Source organism: Chrysemys picta, chromosome 12 (genome assembly GCF_011386835.1).
Source record: "Chrysemys picta bellii isolate R12L10 chromosome 12, ASM1138683v2, whole genome shotgun sequence".
In the NCBI taxonomy this organism is placed as follows: domain Eukaryota; kingdom Metazoa; phylum Chordata; order Testudines; family Emydidae; genus Chrysemys; species Chrysemys picta.
The window spans coordinates 48,413,921-48,435,579 of NC_088802.1; the positions used below are offsets into that span (position 1 = coordinate 48,413,921).

At 41.9% G+C, this 21,659-nt stretch overlaps 2 protein-coding genes across 5 annotated transcripts in view; both read left to right on the forward strand.

The window, feature by feature from the left end:
* The window catches only part of RAB11FIP4 (RAB11 family interacting protein 4), a 209,681-nt gene extending 206,661 nt beyond the window's left edge, over nucleotides 1-3,020 (forward strand). For 3 of the 4 annotated variants that reach the window (XM_005282824.5, XM_024104562.3, XM_065563528.1), the window contains one exon: nucleotides 1,041-2,049. In XM_005282824.5, the coding sequence (XP_005282881.3) occupies nucleotides 1,041-1,157 (117 nt within the window). In that variant the 3' untranslated portion in view covers nucleotides 1,158-2,049. Of the gene's footprint in view, nucleotides 1-1,040 lie in introns of all 4 variants that reach the window. The other variant, XM_024104560.3, reaches the window with a different exon arrangement.
* LOC122172254 (retinoid-inducible serine carboxypeptidase-like) overlaps nucleotides 1-21,659 on the forward strand; it is a 331,017-nt gene that overhangs the window by 235,828 nt on the left and 73,530 nt on the right. The window lies entirely within an intron of this gene.

The window sequence follows — 21,659 nt, forward strand, 5'->3', positions numbered from 1 at the left end:
TTTTATTAAATTTCAGACCTGTTTAAAAAAAAATTTCATCGTAATAATTTTGGCCTGAGATTTTAAAGGCCACCTAATAGAACTGGATGCCCCAAAACCATTAATTTTAATGAGCACTGAGCATCTGAATCTCTTAGACAGCTTTGAAAATCTCAGCCTAAACATACTGTGTCTATAAAGCAACTTGTCTTGAAATGAACTAAAGATGCTCTCAGATCCGAAGAGCTTTGATGAAAGTACAAAATATACATTTTCCCTGCACGTTAATATAGCACCAAAGATGCATTATTTATGATTTTAAATAGATCCTTTTTATTTGGACAGGAAACTGTGGCCTCAAAACATTATATATGTTCTAATTCTCACACTCTGTATTTACAGCACCAGATGTAGGAATGCTTTAAAAAGGTTTCATTTCATGTACACTCTAAGATGAGGAAACAGACACGTACTCATTCAGGAGCAGGCAGTGTGGGCTTGTGGCTAGAACACTGGGCTCTGGGGCGGGAGCCCTGGATTCTATTTACAGCTTTGCCCCTAACTCAAGTGACTTGCTCAGTGGTACTTAGGGGCATGTCTACACACAGCACTGCAACTACTCCGCTGCAGCGCATCTGGTGAAGACGCTCTCTGCCAACAGAGTTCTCCTGTTGGTATAATAAAACCACCTCTGCGAGCGGCAGAAGCTGTCAGCAGGAGAAGGTCTCCTGCCGGCAGAGTGCTGTCTACACCAGCGCTCGTGTCGGCAGAATTTATGTCACTCGGGGATGAATATACCACCCCCCTGAGCGACATAAGTTACACAGACATAAGTGCCCGTGTTAGCTAACTGCATAATGGGGATACTTATCTACCTTTTTGTGTCTTCTCTTTGCAATCTCTTGGGGTGAGGGGAGAGCAGAGAATCATTAGAGGCAATGAGTAATTTTTTAATACAAAGGTGACCCGAGGCCAAGCCTTATCTAATCTTAATTTACACAGTGCTGTAGGTAGGAGTGACGTTTTGCATTAGATACTTAACTTTGGAATCTTTGTTTCAGCTCATGGAAGCTCTTAAAGAACAGGAGGAGATAAACTACAGATTGCGACAGTATATGGACAAGATTATTTTGGCCATCCTAGACCACAACCCATCTATCCTGGAAATAAAAAATTGAAGGACAAAAAAAAGCACTTGCCTGATATTTCTGCACATGCCACTGGATCTAAACATCACTCTGATACTGTAAATGATTCTATATATATCTTATGTGTGAGTGTGGGTGCGTGGGTATGTTTATATGATGTCTGGTACACTTATCTGTGAGTCATCAAATTGGCTTGATTTGGTTTTTTTCATGCACTTTCAATATCTGTGACAAGATCGCTACTGTATATTAATGTAATAACAGTATAACTGGATCACGCTGTTTTAGCTACTGGACATAATGACTCTACCTCTGGTTGTAAGGGTGAAATACAATGGAAACATGTGGATGTCTCCCCTCCCTTTAAGAACAAGAATTACTCTTTCATTCTTTCAAACGAATGAGGGTACTCCCAAAAATTCGACATATCCAGGTTTGATTCCTGACTGGTGCTGAATACATCACTCTCTATTGAATTTAGCTTTGCCAGAGCTTTACTACTGAAACCACAAAGAGGTAAAAATAAGCCTTTGGCCAAACCTGTACCTTTTAGAAAACGAATATCTGTATTTTGGGGGGGAATCAAACTGCAGAATTGTTAATATCCATGTAAAAATACCATCCACTTGTTTGCCACTGTCAGCAAAAAGTGCTTTTAATATGAAGGCCACATATCCAAGGTCAGGATGATTGCCAGTCTGTTGTCTAGTGTGTGCATGTGTATGTATTGTGCCTGGCTCCCTATAGTAGTGAGGCATTGCAATGTATGCCCTTATTTTCAGGGGTTTATCACTGGGCCATTTTAAAATTAATTCTGGGATCCTACTCCTCTGCATTTTAAGGCTTCAACCAGGGAACACATTCTATTTCTTTTAAATGTTACTGACTGCATGCAAATCCACTTCATTATTTTAAAGAAAAACTTTAACTTAAACAATTAGCTTAATTCCCTTCCCCACCACCAGAGCACACTGTTGCACTCCTATGGGGAGGAGGGGGGGAATAAGAGAGACTGATGGGGCCCTCCTACAGTTTTGCAGCTGGTTAATTCCTGATGTAAACTAATTTAACCTTTGAGCGGTTAAAAGTAGAAAGCACACTTAAGACACCAGTAACAGGTAATGTGAAACAGTGGGGTTGGGGGTGGAACACACTGCACAAGAGCTTGCATTCACCACCCAATTTACCCATCCCAAATACTACATCTCCTGTCTGAATACACACACGCACACATTCATACGCTCTGAATCAGGAAAGTACATAAGCACTTGCTTAGCTTTGAGCATATACTGTACTTAGATCTCATCCGAGTTAAGGATATGCTTAAAGTTAAGCACTTGCATAAGTGCGGTCCTGACTAGGGATGGGTTTAAACACCATTTATGTGCTTCCTGAATTGGGTCCATTTCTTGTAGAATTAAGACCTTTTAACTAAAAGTAAAATCAGCTAGAAGTTAAATGCTGTGAAATTTTATTCCAAGCACTAAACATTTGTTTAAAAAAAAAAAAAAAAAGGTTAAAAAAAATGTACACGCTTTAAACTTTAAAAAAAAAAAAAAAAAAAAACGGGCAGGGGAGGAAAAAATCCACCCTTTGTTTCATACCAATTGGCACAAACAGGGAAACTCTCTGGTCCATTTCTCTGTAATCAAATATCTGGCTTTGCCTACATGCATAGAGAGGTTTTCTTGTGTATTTTAACACGCTCCTTGGAAATGGACTGTTGCAATAGATATGACTGATTTTCTGTATATACTTGCTGTTGGCAGTTTGTCTCACACCTACCATTGTCTTTATGTATTTTTGTTTGTGTATGTAATGCATTTTTTCCATAATCTGAATACCTAGAGCATGTATTGTTACTGATGTAAATATATATATATATTTTCTGCAGCTGCTGTACTCTTGCCTTCAGTGATATCTTATTGGAGTAACGGGCAGGTGTGGGGAAGCACTGAAAATGGGCTTTCCTGAAGGCAAGACAATAAAACCAATTCAGTTATTTATTGGAATCCATCAGTTGTTAAGCTCTAGGTAGGGCCATGGGACTGGAGGAGGGCTAATGATGAAAATTTAATTGTCCTTTCAGGCCTGGGTGAACCTTATAAGGGCTCATCTCTCCTGGAAAAATGTCATTTTGGTGCTTAACATTAAACACTTAAGGATGGATTCTTAGCAGAGGAGATTAGGGAGCCACCTAAGCCACCCCTTTGCTCCCCTGATTTTGGAGCAGCCAGAGGGCAAAATTGAGTCCAGAGTAACTATGCTAAATTACACGGGCTCCGGCGGTCTTGCACTGGCCACCGTAGGAGATCAGGCAGCGTATCATCCCCTCCCCCACTCCTTGCTTCCCCTATAAGGGGACTGATGGGGCGATTGATGAGGTTGAAACAGCTATGCCAGCTTAATTCTACCCAAGGATTTCTCTCTAGGGGAAGGATACTTTGCTGTGCTTCAGCACTGAAGTTTCCACCTGCTTTGTGCTGCCTCTGAGTCTGTGCCATGGATCTGGCCCTCTGCCTAGACATGGACTATCCTGTGTTTAAAATCGTGTGAGCTGGCCATAATTAACCTTAAGATGTGATCTAGGTTTAGGTGGCCCTTGGGGTAAACTACAACCAGCAGACGCAATACTAGACCTAATGGTCCGTGTCTGTAAATGTGCTAAGGTGCGTTTTTACCATTCTAAAGCAATGAAATTTGCTGGTGTAGATGAAGCTACTCCTGTTTCAGATTGGAAACTGTTTCCTTATTTAAATATTAGGGGAAATACTCAGGTTTTCAAACATTTTTCTTTTAACTAAATGAAGTCCAACATTCAGAATTTTGTAATATAACACTTTTAAAGCCTTTATTAGGGCAGGGCCAGTCAATTGGTGGTTTGAGTAAAGAGTGAATAAGGTCTTCAGGTTTTGGTTAATAGAAAATTATTAAATTGGATGTTTTAGAAGCTGAAAGCCTGACCCTGCTCACATTGAACTCAACAGCAAAACTCCCCTGGAGTTCAGTGGATGCAGGATTGGGCCGTACATAATTAGAGTCAAATTCACCCCTGTGCAGAGAACTTATGAGCAGTAAATAGTCTGTTTCACTTAAATCCTCCCAATAGCATTTGAGCTACCTGTACACATAGGTCAATTTCATGCTTATGGCTAGATTTTTAAAAGTGTTTGTTTAGCAGTTGAGTGGGGAGCTGCTGGGTGCTAAGAACTTGAAAATCTGTTCCTCAATCCATAGTGCTCTAAAACAGTTGCCTTAAATAGGTTTTGATTGCATAAAAGGCAATTACATTTCCACTCCTGAGGGGAATTACTTTATATGATAGTTTGTATATTTATTTTTAAGGTTACCTTTTCTTTCTGAATGAAGACCTTTATTTTCTCTCAGGAGTCACTATTCTAAAAAGCAAAGCTGTAGTTCAGGCAACTTAGGTCTAATATTAGATCTGCAGTAGCTAGTGACATGTGTAAGACCAAGTTGTCTTTTGCACACAAGCCTTGGGACAAAAGAAGTTTTTTCCTATATGTGATGCAATGTCACATCAGTAACGAGGAGTCATTACCTTGACAGAGACTTATGGGAACACAACCTGCTATTAACATCTGAACTTGGACACAGCAGAGACTCTGGCCCTGCAGAACAACTTTGGCAGAGTGGGGAGGAGGGAGCCAGTTGTAGCTCTCAGCTGTGCTGGCTTTCTGACTCCCCTCCCAACCATATAGCAGGGGAATCTCCAGCGGGAGAAATGCAAGCAGTTTCTGCTGCCTGCCTGGGGCAGGACCTAGGATCTAGTCTGTATTTTACACACACACTGCCTGAGCCTGCAAACACTCGAGCATGTGTGTAACCACTGGTATGACTATTCCCATTGAACTTGATGGAACTGTCACCAGAGGAAAGTCACTGACGTTGGCATCCATAGGACCGGGCCACTCCAGTCATCTGTGCCATATTTAGTTGAGCAACGATTTATCTTGCTGGGTAGATCATTTCAAACTCCGATTAAAGTATTAATCAATCTAGTTTTTTAATGTTACAGTACCTCTACATTCTAATAATACCCCAATACAACGAACATTTCTATACTGAAATTGCGCTTTTTGACTCTGACAGCCTAAATTCTGTCCAAGAAACCATATCTGTATTTATCTGCTCCTTACGTGGAGCAAGTTCTCTCTACTTCAGATCCTCAAACTAAAGCAACATTGAGGTCAATCTAAATGCAAAGGGGCTTTTTTGTGCAATGGAAAAAGACAGTTTACTTCTTGCCAGAAGTCGCACTCAAATACTAAACACAGACTATTGTGGGAAAAGCACGGTTTATTTATTTGTTTCAAAGTCACTGAAGTCAAGCCTCAAATCCTTTCTATCAGTAGTTACATGTTGAGGCCCAGTTCTCCAGGTGATGCATATTTAGTTTTAATTTCAGTGGAGTGCCACAAATTTATACCAGCTGAGGTTCTGGCCAAGAAACTTTCCCTTGTACTGACAAGGGAAGGAGAGAGAATGTTTCATATATTTGGAATCATTTCAGTTTTATTAGTTCTGAAATGGAAACCTAGAGCTAGTTGGAAATTTTCATTTTAAAAAATTGACATTGATTGACAAACTTTCAGCTGCCCACCCGCTGAACTTTTTTTTTTTTTTTTTTTTTCCCTCTGAGCAGATCTGTGGGAGGGGGACCAAAAAAAAGTCCAACTAAAAAGCTTACATCTATCTCTAAGGCAGTTTTTTGGGGGGGAGCAGAAGGAGGGGAGTAAATTCAGGGTCTTTTTTTGTTTGTTTTTGTTTTTTTTCAACCAGCTCTACAGAAGAATTACTATAGTTTAATTAATCCACTTAGGACACTAATGAGAGATGAAGGTGAATTTCTGCTGGTATAAAATGGTGTCGTACTGTTTAAGTTAATGGACCTGTGCTAGTCAACACCAGCAAAGAATTTGGCCAGTTATACTTAGGTTGGCAATTTAGGACACTAACGCTAATGTAGAAATGAGGAGTGGGCCCTGTAATAACACACTGACCCAGCTGGGGAAGTGGGTTAATAAGAAAAGTCAGTATTAAATGTCCTCTCTGGCCTAGGTCTGGTAGTCTGGGATAAGTGTCAAGCATATTGGAATTTTAAAATAAATTAATACGTTAACATCTCTGATTTAAATATCAGCAAATACAAGGTTGTCGTCCTTTAAACAAGGGGGGAAAAAACCCTAATTTGTGTAGTGTTTTCAAGACAACCTGAATCAGGGGGCCTGATCGAACTCCCATTGAATCAATGGCAAAGCAGCCTGTTGCATTCCACAGGAGTTGGATCAGACTTTCTGTGAGCAGATCGCTCCGTGTAAGTAATACTGGTCATCTGTGTATCAAGTGTCATTACAGTAGCTGCTCCCGGAAAGTCATCAAAAGGGCATGGCAGTCGCTGTGTAACACAACTAAACTGTAATGTTAATGCTTCAATTTCATTCCTGTTATGTAGTGCATATTGTTTTAATACTTTTAAATAGCGGATTATTGATCTCAACAGCTGTTGGTTACTTGATGCATAGCAAATTGGGGGAGGGCAGAGGGGTGTTAATGAAACTTTGCATGTATGTAGAGGTTGATATGGGTTACAGGATGCATTAGGTTTGCATTCTGTAACCTTGACCTACGACGTTATGTTCTGTCTATACAGGCTCTTTGGCTGGACTTTTATTTTTCCTCTTGTACTTTTGTGAGGTCAACTGAACACCTACAAATGAAACACTTTGGTAACTTAACTTAAGCAAAGAGTATGTTATATTGGCGCCCACATTGGCTGAACTGGGTTTTTGGGTTCTTATCTTAGTCTGATTATTACAGCTGGTCAAAAAAAAAAACCTGTCAGACACTTTGAAGAAAAATGGTATTTTCTTTTTGTTTAAAATTTCTTCCACTCTTTCCTCCACCCTTTTCCTGTTTCTATTTTGCTACCAGGAAAGGAGGATAAAAAAGGAGAGGGAAGCAAATTATTTAAATGTGCAATTTTGAAAAATTAACATTTTTGTTCAAATTTCCCATTAAAAAAAAAACTGGCCTTTTTACCTGCTTTAATAATTACATCATGGCGTTTTGCCTAGTGGAGATCTAATTGGTGGTCATTCTACTTTCTAAATCAGATAGAGATCTGATCAAAAACTTACCAGGGGCAAATTCAAGTCTGTGGAAGGTTAAGGGCCCTTAGCACAGATTTGTTTACCTACAGAACAAGGCAAATTATTGATAGTTTGTGTATGTTAATAGCAGCCTGTTTGAGGAGGTTTTTTGGTGCTGAATGACAGATTTTAGGAAAGGTATGAGAATGACTTGAATCTCTTCTTTGGGGACTGATCCTGCATTCCTTGGGCAGTCAAAACTCCCACTGACTTGAGGTTTGGCTGTCCAAGGAAGGCATGATTAGGTCCTTAAGCTACAGGGGAGCAGTGCTTCAAGCTGCCTGCATTATTCAGTTGTCTCAGACAGGATACGGAGCACCTGTTTCCAGGGCTGAGAAGGTAGAGTACGGAGACTGAATATTCAAGTCTATAAGGTGGTGGTTTTTTGTGTGATGGGTCTTATGTCTCTGGAGGTATCTAGTAGGCTTTTCCCCCCACTGTTCCTACCACTGTCTTAGCACAACATGTGATAGCCACAACAGGAACACTAATGTAGACTGGATGCTGGAGTTTGAACCATCATGCTGCGCTGCTCTGCTCTGAGCAGGTTTAAATGATACAGTGCTTGAAACACAAGCTGACCCCAGTAGCTTGTCTATGTTAGAGCCCCACTGCTGCTATCACTGATGGAGATGAGCCAGCATTAGCAACAATGAGAGGAGGTTTTAGAGGAGAAAAAAGCCTATTGTAGGTAAGGGCTTAATGGCCCTATTTACATTGACCAAGGAAAGAGTGTTAGCACGAGAGCTGGTTTAAAAAAAAAAAAAAAAAAGGTGTTGGGGGAGATCCAAAATTTTGCCAACATTTCTACTGAATTTTTCCCAACGTCAAAATTTTACCAATTTCAAGAAATGTGACCAGCTCTAGTGGCTCTGTAGTGAACTGTGCTTTGGGTTAATACAGAGGTGTTCGACTAATTTCTTTGGCCAGGGTGAAGAGGGCCTCGGTAACAAATGATGTGGGCAAATTTAATTTAGCTGAATAGTTTTGATGATCAGTATAATTTGGCTGTGTAGCACTTGCTGTTGCAGATGGGAAGAACTGCTCGAGGCTTGCTCCCAAACAGACTTGGGTAGCACATGCTCTCATGCAAGAGAGACTAGGGATTGTGCATTTGGCTCCCTTTTGCTTAGAGCTGATTCTGGTCATCCAATAGCAAGAACTCTAGCCTCCCATTTCTTAGGTATAAATCCTTCTTTGCAAGGGATCTGAACCTAAAAGCCTGAACATGTAAGTAGAGCCCAAATCTATTTAGGGTGCAATTCTGCAGTCCTGTCTTGGGCAAAACTCCCCGGTATGATCCATGATGTGAATTTTGCATGGGCAAGCTTTTAAGAGAGCTGAGGGGAAACAAACATTAAGCAGTCATCCTGGTTATCTCATACCAATAGACTGGGAGGGTAGTTGCTTTCATTGCATGATTTTGAGATCTAAATACACACAGAGAGACCTATATAGTGTAAAGCATCGTTGAGGATAATATTAAAGTGACTCTTGGCTGCCACCGGAAAGAGAAGGTGCAGCACTTATCTATTCAATGGACTTTGAATCCTGTCCATAGCTCAGAGTAAATAACAGACTCCATGCAGGAAGAGTCATGCTTCCAAATGCCAATTCGCACTTGCTGGCTACCATCACTTGGCTGACAAATGACTAGCCAGGTTGCCCTTTAAGGGTTTACCTTGACCAGGATTTAAAGATCTGGTGGTAGAAGGGGCCAGCTAACTGACCTGTTCTAAAAGTCCAGACAAGGCCGTGTATAATCTTAAATCATGCGGAGCTGTTCAACATTGCTGTTCTTAAGGGAATTCACTGCCTTCTCTACACTAGTCTTTTAGAACGGATTAGTCACCACTATCAGACAATGCATCTTTAAATCCTAGAACTGATAAACCCTTAATGGGTCTTTCACAACTCATGTGCCATTAATCTGTAGTTTGAGTCAATAAAATCCATTGCGCTGTATAATTTACTGGCAGTTGCTCCAGTAAGCAGGAGAGGAACCTTTTTTAACTAGATCTCACCAGAGCACATCCTCTACCCACACCCATGTCCTTGCTCCTCACTTAACCTTTTCACTGCTGCACAGAAGAGCATGTGCCTGTCTAGGTGCTTATACCATGCCCACCACCATGATATCGGAGTGCATTAGTGTACCCACTTTAAACAAATGGAGGAGAATACACCTGAAATGCTTCACAGAAGGGAATTTTTAGATATTAAAACTCTTGGGACTTTATTGATGTTCAATAACCAGGCTATTGCTATCCACAGCTATAATATGGTTACTGAAGACAATTAAGATCCACTCTGTACTACATGGACCATGTTTCAGCCAGTTGCCTTGATAGTTGAATCTGCAGTGTAGATCAGCCCTAAACCAGTCCAGAGTGAGGCTGCACTAAGACATTCCCCTAGGTTTTATCGCCTGCTCTGCATAGCAACCTAGTTAAATGCAGTGATTAAAACCTATATTTGCAAGACGTAGCCTCACCATGTAGCTTAGCCTAGCACTCTGTACCTCATAGACAGATGCAGATCATCATACGTATGTATGGGTTGCTGTAGTTAAGGGCACTATTCAGCCAGGGTCTGTGCTACAATAAATTCCACTGTAAATGTTGCATTGCATTCCTTAAATTGGGCGGTTTGGGTTTTTGGAGGGACAATAAACTAAAAGTCTTGCAGCTTTTTAACTGTAAAGTAATCCTTAGGTTACTTTCTTTTCTTTTCTCTTTTCTTTTTCTTTTTTTGGGCTAAAACTTGAAGCATAGTGGAAAATATGTATTAATAAAACTGGATGTCCTTGATAGATTTCCTGCACCCACTTTGAACTTGCACACAATTTTATTTGTTAACTGGATGTTAGTGTCACAGCTGTAACAGTAGAGCTGTCGACTTTCCTGGCACCATTCTTAGTGGAGTGAATCACTGTGGCCTGTAGAGGTGGCATAAAGCCCTCTGGACAACTTATGCTGCATGTCAGGCCTATGAAGAAAGGTGTGGGCAGGGGCCCCTCTATGCACCACAGAGGGGATCTCTTTGGGTGGGCTGGCACTTAAATGGATCCAGTGTCCAGCAACCACCCTGTAGAGGGATTGCAGCTATTCCACCCTACAGACTGGAACAGACCATGCATGACTGTTCTGTAACCCCGGTCTTCCCAACATATACCCCGTCTTCTCTTCTACCCTGCCCAGAGCCCATTTCCCTGGGCTTGGTGCAGGGAGAATTTCACTCCACATGAATACTTTAGTATGCTACAGAGCAGTAAATGTTGCACTTACAGTATGTTTAAATACTGGTATATTTTGAGAATTACTGTAAATTCTATCGTGGGAGCCATTCAGTTTGCTTCGTTGCACAGACTGTACTTATGTTTATTGCATGGTTATTTTTAGTCCTTGTGCCTTTACTCGCCTGCCATGAGGCTACAGATTTTTTTCCCCACATTTTATCTGCTATTTTGGGCACATATATAATTTTTTTTTCCCATTTGATCATCATCTCTGCGTTTCATGTACTGTAAAGGTGTATATATAAAATAGACCAGATTTGTATTTCATGTGCCTCAATGGGATGTAAAAAAAAAATACTCATTTTGTACAGGTTTTTCTTAGAAGCGCTATGTCATGTCCTAACCTACTTAGCAAATTAAATTTAAAAATCATTAGCAGTTCTCTGTTTTATTTTAGAAGCATCACATTGGATGCATGGTATCTTTTGTAAAGTGATGTCACACACGCGCACACACACACTAATCTATTGTGCTAGTGTCATTTATTATAAGGCCAGTTGTATCTTGTCCATATCGGTGAATTCAAAATAACTAAACCTCTCAATTTAGTTAGGTCTTGATTTGACAATGATGGTTTCTATTCACTGTAGAGGCGAGCGGTTTCCTTTTACTTCAAATGACCAGGAGACAAAAATCTCTTTCAGAGAAGCAGTTCATTTCAGGTCAATTTCAGTTCAAGGAGTAGATTTTTGGCGATTCGTTTTGCCAGCTGAACCCAAAAGTGAAATCCGAGGACCTACCGATTCCCACACTGTATCAAAGTTAAAATGCTTTGCAGTTCATCCTGGGATTCTTAGCTCTACTCTCTCATGCTGGGTGGGAATTTCTCCAAAGAATGGGGTTCGGGGTGCAAGGTGTCAGTTTGAAAATAAATGTGATGATACAACATGGGGCTGGAATAAGTAACTTGCTGTCTGAAGGGAAGATCTACACATACTTTTTGTACCGATTTAACTGGCAGTTTATATAGTTAGATCAGAACAGTTCCCTGCTCTGGACAGTTATGCTGGTATAAAAAACCAAAAGGTGCTTATGTTGGGTTAGTTTTTGGAAATAAGCTCTACTGCTAGACCAGTATCACGGCAGCTGCACAATGGGTTTTGCATGATTTGATTATAGTGATTTCTACATCAATACAGATAAAATGGTACAAAAGTTGTGCAGAAATGTCCTAATGAGCAGGGCATAGGGATCCCCTCTATGGCCTCTTCAGAAGAATGTCTCCCTCCTGAGCTTTCCTATTACCCATAAAGCTGCCATGTGCTGGCTGTGGGTTTGGTCAATGGTAAAACGCCCAGTGACTTCAGTGGAGGGCTTAATCCAAAACATGAAGTCAAGGAACAGACTCCTGTTGGCTTTGGATCGGGTCCTAAATACACTAGAGCAGGGGTTCTCAAACTTCATTGCACCACGACCCCCTTCTGACTCCCAGGGCAGAAGCCCTTGGGCTTTGGCCCCAGGTGGTGGGGCTTTGGCTTGGGCTTCAGCAAGTCTAATGCCAGCCCTGACGATCCCATAAAAATGGGCTTGTGACCCACTTTGGGGTCCCGACCCACAGTTTGAGAACTGCTGCAATAAAGCATGACAGTAATACCAATACATCAAGGATTTCAAAGCACTTTACAGACGGGGAAACTAAGGTGCAGGCCTCATGTGCATCCTTGGGCTGTTAAAGCAGACCCAGGACCAGAAGCAAGGCCTCTGGCTTCTCAGTATAGTTCCTGCTCATTGGGCCAGAGAATCAGAAACCAGAGTAGGAGGTTGGATCCTCTCTATCTGTGGCCAGCCAGGGACCTGGCTTCAAAATTGCTTAGTGTCCCCAGAGCTGCACCAGATGAAATTGATGGGAGCTGAAGACCATTTGGAATTTGAGGGTGCTCATCTCCTTAAACAATCAGGCCCCTGAATTGTGCCTTACATCATATTTTCTAGTGGTTTGTCCATACCCGGTATACAGCATCGGCTCTAAGGGTGATCGATCTATTGGGGATCGATTTATCGCATCTAGTGTAGACATGATAAATCTATCACCGCTCGCTCTGCCATCGACTCCGGAACTCCACCATGGCAAGAGGCGGAAGCGGAGTCGACGGGGGAGCAGCGGCCGTCGATCCCGCGCCGCTAGGACGCGAAGTAAGTGATTCTAAGTCGATCTAAGATTCGTCTACTTCAGCTACGCTATTCTCATAGCTGAAGTTGCGTATCTTAGATCGATCTTCCCCCCAGTGTAGACCAGGCCTTAGAGACAGTGTGAAAACACATCATGGCATGTTGCAAAAAAACCCCAAGAAGCTATGGTTTGTGAGTACCTCATTCCAATTCCCGTAGAGCAGAAGTACATTGAAATGAATCTGTTGCTCACTTCACAGACCATGGGATTGTAAAACTGCTTTGAGAGGATGATTTTTGAATTTCAAAGATTGCTTGGTATGAACCATAACAAAACCCATCACCTGGTTACTGAAACAGACCTGAAATGGATAGCCTACTAAAACGGCATGATTATTTTTAATTTCATCCTGTTAATTACAACACAAGTGGAATAAATATTGTTGCGGTGCGTCACCAGATCACTTTCTCTGTATTTTCTTGCGATATATTTTATGGAAAAATGCTATTCTCGCTAATGCTGATCATTACAGGTAGCTGTAATGTTGTACAAACAGATGTGTAAATAAATTATTTGCTTTTCCTGCATGACTAAAAGGCAATGTCTTTACTGGGGGTGACTAACCTAACCTTTTCTTTTGCCACAAGTCCCACTTATACACTGTGTATTTCAGATCACTCTAAACCTTTAACTCTGTGCTTTGAGTTCAGAGAGAGGGCAGGACTGGAAGAGCCCTCAGTTACATCCATGCCAACCCCATTAACTTCAGTATTGTTGGATGGCTGGCATGGGGGGATAGATTTGGCTCAGTATGTTCTTTACCTGACACACTTATGTTGAGATTCCAGGAGTTTGTAGGATACATAATGTTACTACTTCATGGGAGTGATCTTTTAATTCCTCCAAGCACTCCTCTTTTAAGTCCAGGGGAACTCCAGCTGTGGCCAGTTTGCAGGATCAGGACAAAGCTCCTACATCTGGATCCAGTATAGATCATTTGCTGAGCCATGTGGTTAATTGGTGCATGTTTTGATTCCTTAATTTGGGGGAGGGAACAGCACAATTCATAAGTAGCAAGTTACCCATAATTCTTAGATTTACTGTATTACAATAGAGCAGGGGTAGGCAACCTATGGCACGCATGCCAAAGGGGGCACACGAGCTGATTTTCAGTGACACTCACACTGCCCAGGTCCTGGCCACCGGTCCGGGGGGCTCTGTATTTTAATTTAATTTTAAATTAAGTTTCTTAAACATTTTAAAAACCTTATTTACTTTACATACAACAATAGTTTAGTTATATATTATAGACTTATAGAAAGAGACCTTCTAAAAACATTAAAATGTATGACTGGCACGCAAAACCTTAAATCAGATTGAATAAATGAAGACTCGGCACCCCACTTCTGAAAGGTTGCCGACCCCTGCAATAGAGCTAAGGCCTCAAATGGGGCCATGTGCATATATTAGATAGTTGTACATACATCTCTCTGACTTGGTGACATAACGTTATTCAACTCCAGTATTGACCAACTGGAGGTCATTTAGCTGTGCCAGTAGTTTACTACATGTATGGGCTATATCAGCTAAGGCATATTTACCTCCATCCACATTACCTTGCAACAAATGGAAGTCTTTATTGCTGTCAGCCCTACCGGCCACCTTTCTACTCTTAAATGTGACTGGTGAAGTAATGTTTAGCTTGCATCCACACAGCAGCTGTTTTCCCATCAGAGCACCATTTGTAGGAATGCATCCTGGGGAAACAGGAGCATCTCTGTCCAGCAGAGACCCACTGGGACGGAGTTCCTGAGAGACATGCAGCCTCAGCCGCACATAAAGCAAGACCCACTGGGGAGTCAGATTCCCCATTACACAGAGACCAACCTGCTGACCTAGCTCTGTGCCTGCCGAGGTTTAAAACTGGTTACCAATACTGAGTAGAACCATGTGGTGTCTAGACGCAAATCATGCACAGAGCCAACTGTGCCAGTAATTAGTTACAATCTCAGTTAAAGGTCAGTGTATGGACCGGACCATGCTACCACCCCAGTTTTACCACCAGCTTCCCTAACCACTCTGGAGAGGAATTTTCCTTATCCAGTTATTAGCACAAAGAGAGCCTGATGCACCAGATGCAACCAGAAACCTCTTCCACAATATCTCAGGAACACCCCTTCAATCTCCTTCTGTTACTGCTGTTGATTTGAATCCAGTCATTTCTACTGTACTGGAATTTGTTAGCCTACTTATTCGCCATACACTGTTCCTCTGCTTATCTCTGCAGTTCATCTATGCATCCAGATAGCAGTAGACACTCCTTTGTAGTCAGTAGAAGAATGAGACTGTCAGATACAAATGAAGATATTTGCTGCTGTGTAAAGGTCACTTAGTACTTTAGAGAGATGGAGCCTGCCAAGACATTGCAAGAGGAATTCTCACTTTTTGCAAAACTCTTGGCAGGAAAAAACACTATGGTAGAACTTCAGTACAGCTTCTCAGGTTTGCAAAGACTGTATTGCAATGCCCAGAAGGAGACAACAAATAGTGGTCACACTCACACATAGAGGAAAGGGGAGAAGAGAGAGTTTTAGTTTAAGATCCTAGAGGAAGCATGACATTCAACTTGCAGTATTCTAGTAGTAGCTTAATAAAAAATAAACATGCCATTAGAAATCCCCTAATTAAAAAAAGCTTTCCTACCAATAAGTGAAATCTACCAGCTCTGAGCACTAGAGGAAGCTCCTAAAACTAGAGTAAATTCTGGAGTTGGCATCACATTAGATCTCTAAGCCTGAATGAACATCTCAGCTCTGCTCCACTCCAAATCTGAACTAAGCATTTAGAGGCTAGTGCAGACTTCCCCCTAACCTGGGCCCTCACACTGGAATAAGGCCTGTAGGAGGTTTAATAGTCCCTTAGCCCCACCCCTAATAGATTGGACACATCACCAGCCCCGTCACCTGATCCAAAATGGAGTCTCACAGCTAGCTGCAAACACTGGAGTCTCTTCCAGTGCTAAGGAAACTCCATCAGCACGTTATCCTAAAGGTAAACATACCTAAGACTCTAATCTGTCAGGGGGTGGGTGATTCAGAATAGGAAAAGAGAAACCAACCGCGCAGATGGGTTCTGGCAGTCTCTCTCTGGGACTAATGAAAGAATTCTAATCCAGATAGTAGATATTGCCCGTTTAGCCCTTCCATGAGCCAGTCCCAGAGGCCTGCATCCATACTGCGACAGATTCCAAAACAGAGATACTTGTAATTCACATCATATGAGATGAGGCTGCGTGAATATAAGCATTTAAGGGGTAACAACAGCATATGTTATCAGCACCCAGGGAAACATGGCACCTGTGGAGAAGCCAAAAGTGATGAAAAGCAGTAGCAAGACTTTCAGTTCATTCTTTATATAAACCGCTATGGCTGTCTGGAAAAGTACTCCAGAAATGTTATACCAATGCTTGCCGTTAGCACATTTGCCATTCTAACTCACTGTCATGCATCTTACATTGCTGGCAGTATAACATGATCAGGGCAAACCAACAGTCTTAGCTTCTTATATTTATCCCATTGCAAATGTAAGACTAACTCCTGCGACCATTTTACTATCTAATGTAGCTGGAGGATGGCCAGGCTTCTGTGCCACGTGCCCTTCTCCAGTAATCTTTTGCATCTCAAAATTTTGCTTCAGATATGGGTATCACATCTTCAAAATCTGCCATTGGGCCTGATTTGCTACTGCCCTGCACCTTCCATCACTTGCACCTGTTCAAAGGGGGTGTTGAATGTTACCGATCAGATTTTGTAGCATTTTACACCTGCTTTTACTGTAGTCTAAATGACCACCTGGCCTGCAGGGGAGTGGACAATCAGGCCTCTTTTCTATCAGTTAAGCTTTTAATTCACCTCTCAAGTATCAGATTGTCTGGCTAGAGTCTTGGCCTCCAAAGGGGTTCAAGGGGGAGGGACTCTTTTATAATTATCAAATGATCTCACAAAATCAAGGTTTTTTTTTTTTAGTTGCTCAAACGGTTATTTTCTGAAGATCTGTGTTGCTACCTAGACGGCAGGCAGATTCTTAATACAATGTGCACCCTTTAATAATACTGCTCCTTCCAATGCTTGATGGCATTTCTCCTTACAAGTACATTCATGCTCGGAACTAGAGCAAAAATGGCTTATGAATAATCCATAGAGCTCTCTAGCGACCTATTATCTTCTGAGGCTTCCCAGGCTTCCAAGTCTCCCTGTACTATGAAATTTTGGATATACAGCTTCATAATAGTAGGCTCAAAGAAAACGCCCCGCTCCCCCAGCTGTGTGTGCTAACCTCAATTCACAAAAGAGATGGGAGGTGATTTTGTTCCCAAAACACAACAGCAGGTCAGGCTAACAAGCTTGAGTGACCCACTTCCCAGCTTAATTACTCGCCTGTATAAAAACATCACTTGCTGGGGAAATCAAACCGCTATTACATCTGGTGGAAACTGTGCGTGAGTTCAGTGTGCCACTACATCTGCAATATTTGAATAACAAATACGGCTACTTCTTCACTATGCTGTGCACAGGATCTTTAATCCAAAACCCTCAGCTCGCTTTAGAAACAGGGCGGTGATTGTGGGGGGGAGCAGTGGAGGAGCAGACAGCTGCTGAGTTCCTAGAGGTGATGGGGTCGGACTTCAGCTCTGGGGTGGCAAGCAGCACGCTCAGGCTGCAGGGCTTTGAGCTCTGGCTGCACCGTGGCAGGCTCTGGGCTCATGCCCCTCCTATCGCCCCTGCCGCCTCCCTACCCACCTCCCCATCCAGAGCTTAATTTGTCCCTGGTCTTGTCCGGGCTGAGTAAATCTGCTGTGAAAAGTGATATTTGTATGTTTGTTAATATCATGTTTCACAGCAGACTTAGTAACTAGCTGGGAAACGTGATATTAACTGACAAGTATCGCTTTTCCCAGCAGCAGGCTTACTAGCGAGCATGTTTTAAAAAAAAAAAATCAAAAAGGCAAAAGAAACCACAACAAAAAAGACAAGAATGTGCAAAGCATCTTATTTGTGTTTCTATTCTGTTCAGGTCCAGTAAAGCATAGAGACAAGTGTGCATTATTTTTATTATTGAGTCTGCAAAAAAAAAAAAAAATAAAAAAAAACCAACACTATATAAATAAATTACAATGATTTGGACATGTGTATGTCCATATTTATTTGTTTTTTTTCCCTAAAGTTAATTAAGTATTTTAGGAAAAATTGTCAGAGTGGCCACCAGCAAGAAGTGGTGGCTGCATTTGGAGGCCACCAAAAACGTTGTCGCGAGAACCCCTGATCTAGCTCCATTTCATAGGGGAAGAAACTGAGGCAAGATAGAGGTGAAGGGCCTTTCAGTAGCAGAGCTGGGAAAAGAACTTGTGAGTCTTGAATGTAAGTCTGGATGGCAGCAACTACATCTTTTACCAAAGGAGATACACCACGCCTGGAACCAGTAGGTGAGCACCCTGGTCAGTTCTTGCAGTTTGGCAGGAGGGCGCGAATCTATCCGTATTATCTTGGCATTCCTATTACACTCATCCCTGTGGTGTCTGTGTCATAGGAGCTATTGCTTTCTGCTGCTTTGATCAGCTGTCTTCTGTGCTTGCTGGCCCATCTAATAACATCGCTCCCTTAAATGTTATTTGCCCTAATAAATGCAGAAGGTACCATTCCAGCCAGCAAAAATCAGTGTAGACCTGTTTGGAACCAGCTGGCCCTAGAATCAGCAGAGGTAGAAAGGAGGTTTAGAACATGAGTTTTGAGTATTTCAGGATTAAGTCCATTATGTATTATTCTATAACCTGTCTCGTTAACACTCCTTTGTAAAAAGCATAGGGATGATAGTCTATTATATCATGAGCAGGCCTATGGAGATCATGCATTACAATTTTGCCATAATGATGTGACTATGACACTTAGCTTGTAACCATAATGACCCAGGGATACAGCATTTTTATGAAGCTAGGGATAGATTTTTGGTGCAGGGAAAAATGGCACAATGGCCAGATTACAAAATAGACATCCTAAGAATGCTAGAGTGGTTAATTAGGCTGCTGTACACTTTATTCAATAGCAGCGGAACGTCTGTATTTACGTGCGATGCTTACCCTGTTGCATTTTACATTTGTAGGTTATGCCAATAAATTGCCCAATGTGCGTCATGAAATATTTTGCTCTCTTTAAAACTGTTTGACCGTTCTAAATGTGGGGTGATTAAAAAACAACATTAAAGGTCAAACATTAGACATTAAAGGTCACTACCCTGGAATGCTGTCAGTAGCAAAACATCTCCCATTGCACCTCAGCAAATTGTCTAGTGTGTCAGTGAAACACCCTAGGACCGAATTCTATCCAAATGACACTTTTGCAGATAAGGTCTATCAGCACATTACCCACAAAGCATGAACCATTTTAAAGGGTTCAACATAGTTAGTTCATTGTAATAGAGAAACATTCTATTCAGTCTCAGAGCCAACGGGTCAGTTTTCTTTCATTATGCACAAAACGTTTTTTAAATGCGTGCATTAAATATTTAACCTTAAAATTCATGGCCTTACTCCCACACCTCCTGAAATAGGAAGGCAGGCAAGGCAACTAAGCGCCAAAAAGCACTGGTGGAAAAGTTAGACAAAATAGATCAAACTTTAATGTGCAGTTCAGTATCATTCCAGCAGATGGCGATATAGGTCTTTGTAGTAAATTTTTAAAACCCCTTAGCGGGAAAAGAAGTGGCGGAGGAAGAACAAAGGAGGGGAAAGAGGGGCAGAGAATTTGAAATCTGGTATTGGGATGTCGCAATCACCTTGTTAAAACACTGCTGCCTCCAGCAAAAGCGTGAGCCAGATGCGTCAGAGAAAGGAGAAAAACAACGCAGCCAAAATAACTGTGCAACCTGCAGGGCCGGCTCCAGGTTTTTTGCTGCCCCAAGCAATAAAATAAAATAAAATAAAAAGCCAGAGTGCCACCCCTTGAAAAGTGCTGCCCCCAAAGGGCCAAAATGCCGCCCCTTGAAAAGTGCCGCACATGCTTGGAACGCTGGTGTCTAGAGCCGGCTCTGGCAACCTGGCCCATATAGTCACTCTCTGTATGTCCATACTGTAATTGTAGTGCGTATATTCCAGCTACAGTCATGCAGGGGAGCAGGGACTGTGTCTCTTTACTGCAGACAGTGCTCATTTGCCACACCCTAGGACCGAGCAGGTTTTGACCTTTCTTGGCATGAGAGCTACTTATTACAAGCACACGGTGGCATGGTGCAGTATACCGAAGGGGTTGATTTGTATTTGTGTTGCTGTATTAATTGAAGATTCAGGGGGTGAGAGATATGTGGGGGGGCATCAGCCCTCAGTCTCCTAGGTATCGTGGCACTATTCCCAGGCAACACAGCCCGCTCTGGGAAATAGGAGCATTCAGCTTGTTCTCTGCCAGGGAACACAGACCGCAGGCGATCATTTCCCCAAGTCCAGTGGTTCTGAAACCTTTGTACTGGTGACCCCTTTCACATAGCACGCCTCTGAGTGCGACCCCCCTTATAAATTAAAAACACCTTTTTATATATTTAACACCATTATAAATGCTGGATGCAAAGCGGGGTTTGGGGTGGAGGCTGACAGCTCGCAACCCCCCAGGTAATAACCTTGTGACCCCCTAAGGGGTCCCGACCCCCAGTTTGAGAACCTCTGCCCAAGTCTGTAGCTAGGCCCAGAGCCGCTGCTTGTGCAGGATTCATCCTAGTCAGTCCTCTGCTGGCAAACATCTCGAGGCTGATCTTCCAATTGCCACTTGCCGAGAGTCCTCTAATATATTCATCCCAGGATGCACTTCTGCCTCTACACGCTCCTTGTTTGAGTGGGTGACACCGCTCGTTGAACAGATGCAGACCTCCTGGGGTATGTGACACAAAGTATTACGTGAACGGAGATTAATCATAGAAAGAAAACGCGACTGAATAAAAGTCGTCCTGACTCTAATGTGTAAATCTTGTGGAGTCTATATTAGCTTTCTGGAAAAGTTTTTAACTAATGCCAAACTCTGTATTTCTGTCCTGTTCTGAGCTGTGTTATCCCTTACAGGTTTGATTATAAGTGGTGAATAGTATATTAGTTACTCCTTACATACCCATCAGTAGCTAGATAAACAATAACGCCTAATGCATGTGCAGTTGGTTGCTTGGGAGGTGATTTCCCATGTGTTTTTTAATTTGAAAAGCAAATGTTTGTACTTAGCAAAGCAACTGTTCACTTTCCAAGCCAGCTATTTGTGGGGCTGAAGTCCTAAAACAAAGTCTCGGTCTTTATTTAATTACCCAAAGGGGGGTGGAGGGAGTGTCAGTATAACAGAATACATGTACTTTTTTTAGGATGCCCTGAATCAAATAAGACTGAACAGATGCCTGGATGCAAACTGACAGATACATTATAGAAAGCTAGCTAGATTAAATTATATCATATAAATATTCCACTTAAATTATACTGTTTTCAGGAGGAAGACATCAGCCACTAAAAGCCAAGTAAGGTATGTCAATTTAAAAACTGGAAGCCAAAAAAGTTATTTCAGTGCAAAGCTACATTATGTGTCAAAACTACACAGTCCAAATTCTCCCCTAACAACAAGATATCGGGTGAAATCGCAACTGATTCACTTCGTGGGGTCTGACCCAAGATTAGCCAGAAGACTGGAGATTTAGTGGATGTAAACCTAAAGGAGAAAACGTTCCTAAAGTGGTAGTTAATATTAATGTTGTTACGATTTTATTGTATTTTATTATATAATGAATAATATAATGATATTGATATAATGATCAAACTACAAACACGAACTTTCAGGCTGCCAGGAAATACGTCCTGAGCTGACATAGTTATGTTAGACTTCAGGATGTTCTCCCAAAGAACGTGAGGGAAACCCACTTTCTTGGGACGTTTCACG